The sequence below is a fragment of the Lutra lutra genome, chromosome 1 (assembly GCF_902655055.1).
Source record: "Lutra lutra chromosome 1, mLutLut1.2, whole genome shotgun sequence".
Lineage (NCBI taxonomy): Eukaryota > Metazoa > Chordata > Mammalia > Carnivora > Mustelidae > Lutra > Lutra lutra.
This window is the reverse complement of record NC_062278.1, coordinates 202,566,872-202,580,419: the sequence shown is the minus strand read 5'-3', so window position 1 is coordinate 202,580,419 and position 13,548 is coordinate 202,566,872. Positions and strand designations below refer to the sequence as shown.

The following is a 13,548-nucleotide window of genomic DNA, read 5'->3' as shown; positions in this document are numbered from 1 at the left end:
GGGGTCAGAGAGCAGGAGCCATTGCTCAGAAGTTGATGAGGTTGGAGAGCCAAGCGCTGCCTGAGCTCAGGGTGAGCACTCAGGTTGATGTAAGTTCAGAGGTCAGAGGTCAGGATCAGCCTGGGGCTGAGGGCCGCAGCTGACCAAGGAGAAGGTTCCCGAAGACCCAGAAGCCTTCCTATTTCCTGGAAGTGAGTGGGGCAGGACCAGTGACAGAGGGATGCCTGTGACGATCAAGACTTGGGATTGGGGGGGTGCCCCCAGGGATTGAACGAGACTATGAACAAGGCCATTCATCCCTGCTCCCGGGATGGGCATCTCAGCAGTGCGTCTCTGACACTCACGTGATCTGGCCACTTCCATGGTGCTCACGCCCCGGGGGGTCGGTGGTCGGCATTCAGTGCTGCGTTTCTACCCTCACGGCTATGTATGGCCAGGGTGGGGCCTAGGGGAGCTGCTGGCGAGGATGTGTCGTCGAGGTATGTTACATGCCTGCTGTGGATGTATGTCCCTTCCCGGTCTCTGTGGGGGCACCCTTGTCAGAAGTGCGCCAAGGCTCTGGGTCCCTGCTCATGGCCCGGGAGCCCTGTGGCTTCCCCACCTGCCCCACCCACCCTAGCCTCGTCCAGGCAGGTTTTCCAGGCCTCCATTCCGACACCTGGATTTTCCCGCCTCTTCCTGTTCTGGGCCCAGCACGGACAGATATTTGGGGACAAGCCCACACAGCAGCCAGTGGGGAATCTGGGGGCGGAGCGGGCAAGCAGGAATGAGAGGCCAGCGGGCAGAAGAGAAGAGTGCCAAGGAGGAAGCTTTATCACAGGCCTCTCTGTTCTCATCTCCCACGGGGCCTGGGCACAGACCCGTCTCAGGCCGTTCACCCAGCACTGAGGCCCTGACCCTGGAGGTCCCCTCTCCCCAGGGCACCACAGGGAGATTCAACCAAAGTGGGGCAGGGATGAGCATATGGGAGGGGGCGGCAGCTGGAGGTTGGTGGGAGAAACCCTGGGAGACAGGAGTAGCAGAGAGCCCATGAAGGCCATGCGGACAGCTAAAGGGCTGCCCTGCCCACCCAGGATGCGAGGCCTTTAGGGTTTGGCTGTGAAAGTCCCGGTCACCTCCTCCAGCTGAGCTATTAATACCCAACTGCGACCCACGCACCCTTGTTGGGAGGACGCCGAGTTCCTCGGGGGCTAAAAACGGTCTGAGATGGGGGTGAGCCAGGCCTTCTCCCTTTCTTCTTGTCTGAGGAGATGGGGCCAAAGGCCAGGCTGGCCTGGAAGGGGGGTGGAGACAGGGTGGGGGGTGCCGAGGGTGACAGAGCCCTGGGGCTGGCCTGAGGATTCCAGCTGGGAGCAGGAAAGTGCTTGGCCAGGCCAGGCCCCTGGAGACCTTGCCTATACACATAGGGTGGGGGCTTGCCAGGGGTCTCACCTGGGAGGGGACCACCACCTAACTCTCCTCACCCCCACCCAGATCTCCTCCTTCCCATCAGACCTCAGCTTGGTCTGGCCCAGGCTGCAGTGGGGCCAAGAGCTACCTGTCTGCTCCTGCCAGGAGGGGCCTGGAGGGGAAAGGGTACTCTGGGGAGAAAGTTAGAGCCTCTGGTGGGAGCTGGGTCCCCTAAAGCAGAGCCATTCATGTTTCAACTTCGTGTGCGAAGTCTCAGCTTTTCACGGCATCCTCTGAGGAGGGAATCACTGGTAGCCCCATTTTATAGATGAGGAAACTGAGACTCAGTCATTTCTCTGGAGTCAGAGCTGGAGAGACCTGGTTTGTCAGACTCCAAACCCTACCCTGTGTTGCCTCCTATTACATCATTATAAAAGGAAGTTTCTGGTTTGTTCTGGGGATCCATGAAACAGTTGTTTCCTTCAAAAATGCCCCAGTTGCTACAGAGTTCCAGGCCCCCTGGCGTGGCTGGAACCAAGCACAGGAACCTGCACGGGCGCCTTTCTCCTGCACTGATGAAACCCCTTCCAGGGACTGACAGCCGCTCCTTCATTCCTGGGGCTCAAGGGCACATCCTGGGTCCCGTGCTGGTTTTCTGGGCTCAAGGCCACCAAAGGCCACCTGTTCCCTGCTGTGTCCCCCTCCTTTTCCCATGGCAGATGCTCCAGACGCAGACCCCAGCAGAGTACTGACTTGGCCGGGAAAGTCCAGATGAGAAAGTGGCTGAGAGGCGTCAGCCCCAGAGGCCCCCCGCCGGAAATCCCGACAGCTGCCTGGCTCGCAGGACCTGGGCACTGGGCCCTGACTCCAGGCTGGCTGTGGCTGTGTCAGGTGTCCAGAGGAGTTGGGGGAGGGGATGGCTAGAGCCAGGGGCAGTCTGCCTGTGGTTATGGAGGCTGTTGACACCTCCCAGGCTGCCAAGGCAGAGAGGGGCCAAGGGTTGGGGGAGGGGCCCTGCCCTGGCCTGGAGGGTTTGAGGAGGAGAGATGGAGGTGTCTGTCTGAGTGTGGAGACGGGCCTTGTCCTGAGGGTCTGAGGGCAGAGGCAGGCCCGGTCCTGAGGGTCCAGGAAAGGAAGCACAGTCCTGTCTTAGGCTGGGGAAGAGACCTCTAGTCTTGGGGTCTAGTAGATGAGATATATTTCCTAGCTGCTGGTGGGGATTGGGAGGTTGTCCCAGTCTCACAACAAGGAAGGCTGCCTGCCATCTGGGCTGGTGGGGGGAAGCTCTGGACTTGCTTCCCCCCTGTCCCCACTCAGCCGGCAGGCAGGAGGCTCTGCATTTCCCCAGAGTTTCTCCTAAGCAGCTGGAAGGACATGGCTCTGCAGGATAAGACAGGGGTCCTCTGGCCTCGGGCTGACCACACAGCACCTCCAAAAGAGAGGAGGTGGATTAGCCCTGCCCGGACTTTCTTGTCCCGAGGGAGGGTTCTACCTCTGCCCTGGGTGTCAGGCCAGGCTTAGAGAACTGGTTCTGGAGGCGCCTTTCCCAGAATGAGCCCCACTGCTCACTCATCCCCATGCGCCCTCAGCTCTCCTAACGCCCATGTGCTCACGTCTGGAACTTCCTCCACAGGCAGTCTTCCTGGATTAATAAGGATGCCTCCCACATCAGGCCTGGAGTGTCCCTACCCTGCCCTCCCTGTTTCCTTGGAGCCCCAGCCAGCAGAGCCTGACCTTAGGAAGGCTTTGGGCCTCCATTTCTCCTCTCCCATTTTCCTCTCAATTCTCCTTCCCTCCTGGCTCCAGTTCACAGACCAAACCAGCCCCTCCGCCACACCAGCTCTGGGGCCTGCTCCCACCTCCTCTGTCCTTGCTGCTCGGCCGGGGCTCCAGCTGCCACCTCTTTGCTCAGTCTCCTCCCCTGCGTCTCTGTCCCTTCTGTCCACATTTCTCTTTGTCCTTTGCTGACTCAGACGTGACTCTGTCTCAGTGTCCATCTTCAGTCCTCTCTCCCCTTCTGGCTCTCTCCCACCCAGTCTCAGATACTCGGCCTTCCTGTCACTGTTGCTCTGGGACCCTGTCCTAGTAGTGTCTTCTCTCCCCACCTGGCCAGGATGCCTTCTGAGACATCTGCTCTGACAGCCACTTGCCGGGCCCCTGGGAAGAGCTCAGACGACACTTGTGGTCTCAGCTCTGGCCCAGCTCCAGGGGAGTGGCTGTGATTCCCAGAAGGCAGGCGGGAGAGATAGACCAGAGGGCCGTGTGCTTGCCTGTCCCTCAGAGGGTCTCCCTCTGTTCAGGCCACTGGCCATGATCTGTGCCCAGGACCCCAACTTCCTGCTCCACTTGCGGCTGTGGGACCCTGGGCGGGCTCTAAGCTTCAGTTTCCTCCTTCCCAGGGCCAACAGCGCCTGCTGCAGCAGGTGCCACACGACCAAACGTCAGCACACTTGGCAGGTACTTGGCACCATGCCTGGCACGTAGTAGTACTAAGAGAGTCCCTGTTACTGTGACTGTAACTCCCCAGGGTCCCCAGAGCCATGATGGGTAGAGTGGGGGATGGGCTGAACCTCGGCCGCTTGTAGTGTCCCATGTCCATCCCGAGTCCCATGCCTGTCCCCTCTTCTGGGGAACAGAACACATCCCCCCACACTGGGACCTTCCTGTCCTCAGAGTAGGTCTGAATTGCACACCATGGTGCTCACCAAATTAATTACTGCCGGCTTCGGGATATACTTTTTTTTTTTTTTTTTTTTTTTTTTTGGGGGATATACTTTTTTAAGAAGACATTTTCCAGGAGGAGAAACACTCAGGAGCTATAATTAGTTGGTAAAAGGAAAGAAGAGCGGCGCGTGTGAATCACCAGCTCCAGTGACAGACTGTCAGAGCTGAGCAGAAGTTTTGGGAGAAGCTGCCGGGGTGTGGGTGAGCTGGGGACGGGGTGCGGGCAGGCTGGGGTCCTCAGGCATGAGGCACATTCACCTGTCACCCCAAAGTCTTTCTACTCTCCCCCACCCCAGACTTGTCAACCCATTGCCTTACGCAAGGCCCAGCTTCTCGGCTGCCTTGCAGCTCCTGTCTGCCCATCCCCGGGGCTTCTGCCCACTTCATCCCAGGGCCACGGCCAGTCCCTGCTGACGCGGACCTGGGCAGAGACCCTACAGCTCGGGTGAGGAGGGAGACACCGTAGAGGGTCTGAGCTGCCTGGGGTTAGAAACCATCTAGTCCAACTTCTCGTTCATTCATTCATTCAATCACTTGCTCATCAAATGCTGAAATACTGTGTGTGCCTGGCCTTTAGACAAGCAAACTGAGGCCCAAGGCCACAGATCCGTGAGTGGAGCAGCCCCTCTGCCCATCCCGTCACACCAGCTGTGCCAAGCCAGACCCACTGAGGTGACCAGGACCAGACTTCCTCTTATGGGGCCCATATTCCAATGTGGGAGGCAACCAAGCACCAAGGCAGAATGCACAGAGCCATAAAGCAGGGGGCCCCAGGTTGCGGGAGCCTGGAGGCGGCCTTTGATCCAGGGCGGTGGTCACGGAGGGCTTCACAGGGAAGGAGGTGAAATGTGTTCAAAGGCTGGAAATGGCACTATGGCCCCATCATGCCTGGAGGGAGAGTAAGTGACTCTGTGACAGGGCTCAAGGAGCAGCAGGTGTCTGGGGTAGGTGGTTGCTGGGGAGGACGGCTTGAAGCCAGCTCATGATGGTGCCCCCTCCGTGTTTCTTCTGAGCAGCCCAAGAAGGGGCAGGACCTGCTGGGTGCCCCTAGGGCACTGGGTACCATGCGGCCCTGGCCCTTGGGGGCCCTCTGCTAGCTCTGTTTGGTATCTGGGACCCACTGACTCAAGTTAAACTGTGTCTGAGCAGTCAGTGGCCAAGGAGATGGGACCCAGGTTCCTCCCTCCCTCTCTCTGGCCGAGGGCTGGCTACCCAGTCCTCAGACCAGACCTCAGGGGGGTACACTAGAGCCGTGTGGCCTGGGCCTGAGAGCAGAAGCCCCAGATCTCCAGCGAGAGGACACTTCCTCCCCTGGGAGAGTATGGCATCATCCAGCCCACAGAGAGCTCCCTCCTAACCCCAGACCAAATTAGCCTTCCAAATTACAGGCTGCATCGCCTCCAAATTGAGGATTGGGTGGGAGAACAGAGGCCCAGCTCTCCTTCCCACTTCCTGCTCCCCGAGGACTCTCAGTTGGTCCATCCATAAATAACAGGACCACGTTAGGAAAGAATTCTGGGTGCGCACACTCTCCCACCCCAGGGTGAAGGGATCCCCAGGTCCCAGGCCCCAGACTAACATCCAAGCTCAGGACTAGCCGTGCTCTCCTGGGACTGCACAATGAGCTTGGAACCAGGACATCTAGTCAAAGCCAGTTCAGAGTTCTGAGGACGTTTTGGGGGTTACTCATTCATTCAGTACTTTCTGGAAATATTCTCTGTGCCAGGTCTTGTGCTGGGCCCTCAGACCCTGAGCAGCGTGGAGGTGACAGACATGTGACCAGGAAGCCATGGGACAGAATGAACAGGCTTGTGGTGGTGGGTGGGGGGGTTGCCCAGTGGCTGTGGGAGTCCCTGGTGGGATCAGGAAGAGCTTCCTAGAGGAAAGCGGTTTATAAGCTAAATCTCTCCTTGGCCAAGGGAAAAGATGGGGGGGGGCAGTTCCAGAAGGAAGAACATCATGTTAGTGCAAAGACCAAAAGCAGAGCAAGGGGGTGGCCTCGAGAAGTGGGTGGAGACTCTGGTCTGATCCTACTTCAGGGTCTTGTTGGCCATGTTGAGCGAGTGGATTTTATCAGCAGTGCGAGGGAGGAGGCAATCTGGGAGGAGGGGTGAGGAGGAGGATGGGGGTCGTGTGCAGAAGCAGAGATGGACCCATAGTCCCAGCCTGAGGGGTCCTGGTAGGTGGAAAGGGGACTGAAGGGGGTGGCTTGGGGACCTCCTACACTGGCCTCTCTCAGACCTCTCCCAGACAGCCTCAGACCTTTGGAGAAATAATCCAGTTGGCTGCAAGGAAAACACAGGAGCATGACTGTATTTCTTTGTGTCCTGAAACGAGGGTGATTTTCTATGTGTTTGCTAATTAGTTTGGGATTTTTCCTGTTTTTGTTTTAGAAGAAAATTATTGTAGATGCTGAGAATAAGGTGCTGAAGGCACGGAGTGAAAGAAATACCGCCCTGAGCTCGCCCACTTTTGTGTGGCAGAAGAGGCAAGGGAGGCTGGGACACGGAGGGATGGAGGGACAAGGCCACACAGGTGCCCCACCTCAGCTCTTGTCCCCCGGGGGAGCAGGAGAGGGCAGGGTGGTTTCCAGGGCTCACGGGAGCAGAGGACGCTTGGTGGGGGGTTTCTCACAGTGGGAGAGGAGGAGAGGACCTGGAAGCTCCTCCAGCTTCTGGTCTTGCTTACACACCTCTTGGGACAGAGAGCTCACTGCTTCCTATTTGCCTGGGGTGAATTTGACCAGCTGTAGCTCTTTGGCCATTCTTCCTGAGTAGCTTCCAGCTCCCACTCAACGTTCTCTGCATCCTAACCTCTGCCCTGCCCTCGCCCATCATCTTCACCCCTGACTGGGGTGAGGCCGGGGCCAGAGTAGACTCCATGGGCAGGGCCCTGGGCTTCTGTATCAGTCTGCTTCCTGGATGCCTGGCCTGTTGTCCAGCACATTCTGAATGGCCCAACCTGACCTGGCTGAGAACATGGGCCAGTGGGTAGAGGAAGGCCCCGACAGACCATTCTAGGGGCACGGAGGGACAGAAAGGCCAGGCAGCAGATCAGAGCACTCCCTCACTCAGCAGGCTTCTGCGTCTGGTCCTAGGATGCTCAGAAATGAATCAATCACCAACCTGAGCCCTGCCCTTGGAAGCCCATGGCCCGGAAAGGCACAGGGGAGACAACAGACCCCAAGAAAAAGCCTGCATTGCCAGCCCTACCAGCAAAATCAGCTCCAGACTTTTGGGAGCAAAATCCTACATAATCCAGCTTCCACCCAGCCACAAGAGAGGGACCTTTAAGTCACCTCTGGCCTCCTGCTCCCTGTGCTTGAGCTGCTGGGGCTCCCAGTCGCAGGGCCCCCGAGGCCCTGTGTGCTCTCTGTTCCCTCCACCCCCCAATCCCAGCCTCTCCTGGAGCTCAACCCTGCTCAAAGCACTGAACACTCTTAGGTTTTAATGGTCTCTCTGGCCCTCTGGCTTTTTCCCATGTTGTTCTGTCTGCCTGGAAAATGTCCTCTCCCTTTCCCTTGCTAACTCCTACTCACTCTCCAGACTCAGCTTCCCAGCCCTCTCCCTGGGCAGCTTTCCCGGGTTTCAGACCATGACGGCCCCCTGGTGCAGCCCCCTGCACTGCCTTTGGAGCACTCATGGAACCTTCCATCAGATCTTTAGTCCTGTGCTTATTTGATTGGCATCTGGCCCTATCCTGGAGAGCAAGAGGGGCAGGTTTCTCTTGGTCCCTGCTGTATCCTTTTGCCTCATCCCCAGCTGAGCCCAGACCCCGCACTTAATCGACACATGTTGAGTGATGAATAAATAGAAATAAAAACCAGTTGTTTCTATTAATAGAAACTTAAGTTCAGGCCCATGGGGCTGGTAAGATCAGAACAAGCGCGTGCTGGGACTTTGCAAAGACCCGATACACAGGCTCCTAAAATGTAACCAACCCCTGGCCCTCCCCAGCCAGTGGCTGGCCGTGGCTGGTTCCAGGCAGCCTTGAAGTTAGCAGGCCCGGCCCTGTGCTGGGAGCTACCTCGGCACTAAGAAAGTACGGAATGTTTTTTCAATGAAACAGTATATTTGGATGCAAGAACCTAAGGTATCAAAGCTTCCTGTGACGCCAAGATTCATTCATCAACAGATATTTCTCCAGCACCCACTGCGCGCCAAGGGTTGGCTGAGCCCCGAGGATTTGGCGGCGGACAGACAGACGTGCCTTTGCATCAGCCTGAGGCCGGGAGCAAAAGCAGGATCCTTCCTGCTGGCCCTCTGGCCAAGGGAAGGGGAGACATCGCCTCCCACAGGATGTGCCACCTCTGAGCACAGCTGTTGTCTGCACAGAGGCACAGACTGACCCTGTTGGGCGGGGGGGGGGGGGGGGGTGTGCGGCTGGAAGGCCCAGGCCAGCCGGGGACCCTGGAGACTCCAGTCCCTTTGCTGGCCAGGTGCAGTCCTAGGCCAGGTGGCCTTACGCGCTAGGGCCAGTGTTCAAGCAGCAGTGAGAGCTGGGATGGGCCAACGGGCTCCACAGAGACAGGCTCACCGCCTTCCCCTTCCCCAGGGTGCTACTCGACAGCCTGTGCCTGGGATCCAGCCCCCTCCCACACCCCCCCAACCCCCTCACGCCCCAATCCCCTGTCGCCTTCTGCTGAGGGTCACATAAGGGGAAGGTACAGGTCACAGCTCAGAGCAGCCCCTCCCCGCTCCTAGATCAGGGCTCAGTGAGTCCTGCTGTGTAGGTGTGTATCCGGGTAGGGGACACGCAGGGGACAGAGGGGGCTCCGGAAGAACAAGGCCTTGCCGTCCCCTCACACTCCCCAAGACAGGGCCTTGTCTTCTGCTTCAGACCAGGGGCCCCAAGGGCCTTCACCAGGAAGATGACTGAAAATGAGACCAGAGCCCCCATCCCTACCTGGCAAGACTCTCGGGTCAATGGCCTGGACCCTTCAGTCGCCGTGCCGACGTGCTGAGCAACCAGTCCTCACCCAGCTATGCCCTGCCAGGGCAGCGAGGGCTCTGAAGGACACAGACCGCTCTTCCTGTCAGGACAGTGGGGCCATTTATCAGGGAGATAAGCAGTAGCCAGAGGGCAGAGTTGGCGGAAGGAGCTGTCTGCAGGAGATAACCTGCGGTCACCCAGAGGACACAGGAGGGATTCTGTCCCCAACCTCAGGCCAACCAGGCTCTGCCCCAGACCCTGCTCAGACACCTGCCCTGAAACCTGCCGGCCTCAGTCATCTGACTATCTTGCCTAATGGAAAAAGCTGCTGTCTTCCAAGAACAAGGAGCTCGTTGAGTCGTTCAGGCATGGAGTACGCCTCCCACTGCAGGGCCCCTGTGATTCTGCCTCACCTAATTTACAGATGGGGAAACTGAGGCAGGGGGATCCGCACAGTACTGTGTTAGTGAGTCCTTCCTATGTCCCAGGTACCTTCGTGCATGGCCTCTGTTCCTGTCCCCTCTTCCCTGTGGAGCAGGCATTGCCTTATCTGGCTTTTCCAGATAGAGGCAATGACCAAAGGGTGAGGTCCCCAACCCAAGGCTGAGCCGCTGGGAATGGGCTCCACTAGGATTTGAACCTGGGGCTCTCAGAGCTGCCTCCAGAGCCTGAGCTGGCTGGCTGCATAGTACTGTCTGCCTGGAGGGGCCAAACCAAGCCACTGGGCAAAGGACAGCTCTGCAATTCCTCTGCTCAGCTAAAATTTGACACCCCCAAACTGTCAGAATTTTCCGAGGCTGCCCTGCTCACCCCAACTCCCTACCTTGGCACTCAGTAGGGCTCAGCAAATATTCCTGAAATTAAGAAGTCAAAAATGAGCTGCCACAGGGGCATGGATAATGATATATCCCCCACTTCTTGAGCTCCTGGAGTCGGTCGGGCCCACACAGGGGGCTGTTCACACTGGTCTCGCTATCTTCCTGCCTGGGACATGCCTGTCCATCCCCTGCTCAATCATAAAAGATAGGGTCACCCTTGGGAACCAAGGTGAGCCCAGGCCTTGGATTGCAGAGATGGGGAGGAGGAGGAGGAGGCAGAGGAGGAAGGAGGAAGAGGAGGAGGTAGAGGAGGAAGGAGGAGGAGGAGGCAGAGGAGGAAGGAGGAGGAGAAGCCCCCCTCTCCTGGGCTGGGGTTGGACTCATCTTCATGCCCCATGTGGGCACCTCTGCAGCCCTCGCCAGCAGAGGTTCTATGGGCTAATGTTTTCAGCGTGTTGCAGGGACCGGCCTGGTCTGGGGATGAACCGCAGCTCACCTCTCTCAGCCCCAGGGTCCCAGGCAGTGATTTGATCCAGAACTGCAGAGGTTTTTTTGGAAAGTGTTGAAGGGAGCATGCTAGGGAGCCTTGGAATTCATCTGGCAGGTCCTGGGGTGAGGGGGGTGGCTTTTGAGAAGACTGGGGCCCTGTGACCCATGACCACCTTTCAAGGTGAGGGGGTTCTGGGTACCCTTTAACTTGGGCTATATATGGATGGTGCGGGAGAGGGTCCTGGGGGCTGAGGAGGTAGGCTGTGAACATGACAGTTGTGCAAAAAAGGAGGTTACAGGGGACCGTGTTGGGGAGGGGAGGATGACAGACAAGCACAGCATTACCAGCTTCATCCCCCAGCCCTTCAGGGGTGCCCCGTGTCCAGGGGGGCCCTGCCTTCAGTCTGGCCGGGGGCATTGGAACTTCAGGTATGGAAGGGCTTTTTCCCCTCTGACACTGATTGGGTCACTTCATGTCAACCAAGGGAAGATAGAGGCCTCCAGTCCTCAGTAGATAAGCACCAGGCTGCCCCCTGAACCAGCGGAGACCAGCCCTGGGAGGCCTTCTCCAGAAAATTGCCCATCTTTGGAACCAGCCCCAGGGGTGGTATATGGGAAGAGGGGCAGGGGTTGGCAAACTCAGCGCTGAGCTGGGCCAGCCTCTCGGGGTACAAGCCAGACGTATGACAATAATATTGATGATTAAAAAAAAAAACAAAACGGGGTGCCTGGGTGGCTCAGTGGGTTAAGTCTCTGCCTTCGGCTCAGGTCATGATCTCAGGGTCCTGAGATCAAGCCCCCGCATGGGGATCTTTGCTTGGCAGGGAGCCTGCTTTCCCGTTTCTCTGCCTGCCTCTCTGCCTACCTATGATCTCTCTCTGTGTCTCAAATAAATAAATAAAATCTTAAAAAAAAATCTTGGGGAGTAGCACTGCTGAGCTCTCCACACCCCAGTCACAGCTGAGCTGAACCCCCCTGCCGCTCTCCCATTTCATTTAAATCTCATTGTGAGGTTCGCACAATTACTCATCCTTGTTTTATAGACAAGAGCCAAAGGCTAGAGGGGTTAAAATCCTGGCCCAGAGTCACAGAGCGTCAATAATCCTAAAGGCACGTGTGTACACCCTCAAAGGATCCATGATGCTTTTCCAGGGCATGTCCCATTGCTAGTAAGCATACTCCTGACTGGGGTATCTGGGATCTCAGAATCCTTAATGGGTGGGGGAGGGGTGATCCCTCGGTAACCCAACATGTCCACCAATCAGGTTCATGCCCAGGACAGGACCTCGAGGAGGGGGGCGTGGAAGCGGGTACAGAAAGCAGTCCAGGCCCAGCGTCGGGGGAAGGTAGTCGCAGTTGACCCAGAGGGACCCCATTCACGTATGTTATGTGCTGTGTAAGCCCCAGGCTGGCACCGGGACACCTTCCTACACACACGCTGGGGGCACCCAGATAAGACCCGAGGCCCACACCTCCCGGCCCCTGGGCATGCCTGTGCACACAAGGACTGCTCACAAGGATCCTGCCACAGTGCTCTTGCGCATTCTCTCTCTCCTTCTCCCCTCCCCTGGCCCGCTCCCCTCTTTCTCTGGGTCCAGGTCCAGGGATCCTGGCTGGGGCTGGAGAGCTGCCCCCTCCCCTAGCAGCTTCCTGTCCCCTCTCCTCCCTCCTTCTTGCCTGCTCCCACCACCCTCTCTCTTCTGAGAGGTTCTGAGTTCCCCTCAGTGGCACCAGCCACACAGGCGACAGGTCACCCTGCCTCAGGCACACATAGTCCTGCCTCCCATCCTGGAGTCCCTCATGGCCTCCAGGCATCCGTCAGCGGTCAGGCTGACCTGTGGCATGACCAGAAGTGATGGCAGCATCAGTCAAGCTACACTTCCGGCCTGGCTGGCCTTGATGTCGCCATCCCCCTGTGTCAGCCCTGGGCCCGGGGTAGTTGTCGGAGGATGGAAGCTTTCTGGAGTGAGGGGGGCAGTGCCCAGGGTGGGCATGGAGGATGGAGAGGGTGTGAAAGTGGAGGGGTGAAATGGAGGTTGGGGTGAGGCAGGGGCAGGTCTGTGCCCCTGCAGATAGGACTCCCATGGGGCAGGTCATGGCCCCCATGCTTCTCCATCTCTGCCTCTAGCCCAGTGCCTGCCTGGCTGTTCCCTACGGCCTGAGGACACAGAGGGGGCAGGAAGCTAGGCAGCTTCTGGTGCAGACTTCCTGTGGTCTTGGGCCAGTCAGGGCACCATGCTAGGCTCAGTGTCCCCATCCATTAAATGAAACAAGATGAAGATGTCCTAAGGAGAAGACACAGGTCCTGGAGATGCCCACCAGGAACCAGGGGGACAGCGACCAACCACCCCAAACACCATAGGCTTACCCAGAACCAGGCCCTTTCCCTCCCTGCCTCCAGCTCCTTCACTTTGGTACTGTTGCTCTCCTCTGCTGCTCTGAGCCTAACTCAGAACACTCACTTGGCAGGGTTTCAGGAAGAGAAGGTGAGGCTGGCCCTTAACTTGCGGTCTCTAGGCTGGAATTGGTGCCTGTTCACGGCGGTCGCCCAGGTCCCCAGTGATGGCTGTTTCTGCCCTTGCTGGGTGGGGGTGGCATGGAGGGGGTGCCTTCTTGTTCCATGACTTCCCTGGGAGCTTGGTCAGCTCCCATGTGCATGTTGGAGAGTTGTCCATCCTCCTGGGCTGAAACTTGGGGGTGAGGCAGGGACTGTACTGATGCCCCAGGGGCAGCCTCAGTCTGGACCAGGCCCCATTCCTGGCCTCCTGGGGTCTGCTTGACTCCTCCTGAGCTGTGATCCTGCCTGTCTGTGCCTGGCCAGGCTGAGCTGCATTAATGAGCAATGAGGATGAGGGTCTCCTGACAGCAGAGCCTGAGGGCTCTGGGGCATGTCTCCTCAAACTAGACCCAGGACCTCTGCCACTGCCTGCGCTACCTCCCTCCTCAGCAGTGTGTGAGGTTGTTTGGGACCAGGCCCACCCCAGACTCTCAACAAGCTAGTCTAATACCAGCGCTTGCTTGGTCTGCTTCCTCTCTGTTCCTGTAACCCAGACAGGACCCATGCCCCTACCCACACCCCATTCCTGCCCTCAGCCTAAGGTGCAGCAGGCTGCCCCCTCGGACAGCACTCCCTCACATTCTCACTCCTATCACTTCTTGAGAACAGGGTGTGGCTCAGCCTTGCTAAGCCTCAGTT

At 58.0% G+C, this 13,548-nt stretch overlaps 1 protein-coding gene across 1 annotated transcript in view; it reads right to left on the bottom strand.

Moving 5' to 3' along the window:
* LOC125105629 (uncharacterized) overlaps nt 1-13,548 on the bottom strand; it is a 42,451-nt gene that overhangs the window by 13,568 nt on the left and 15,335 nt on the right. The window contains exons 3-4 of the mRNA XM_047739295.1: nt 1,464-1,547; nt 1,159-1,273 (exon numbers count right to left, since the gene is read on the bottom strand). Of these exons, the coding sequence (XP_047595251.1) occupies nt 1,159-1,273; nt 1,464-1,547 (199 nt within the window). The remainder of the gene's footprint in view (nt 1-1,158; nt 1,274-1,463; nt 1,548-13,548) is intronic.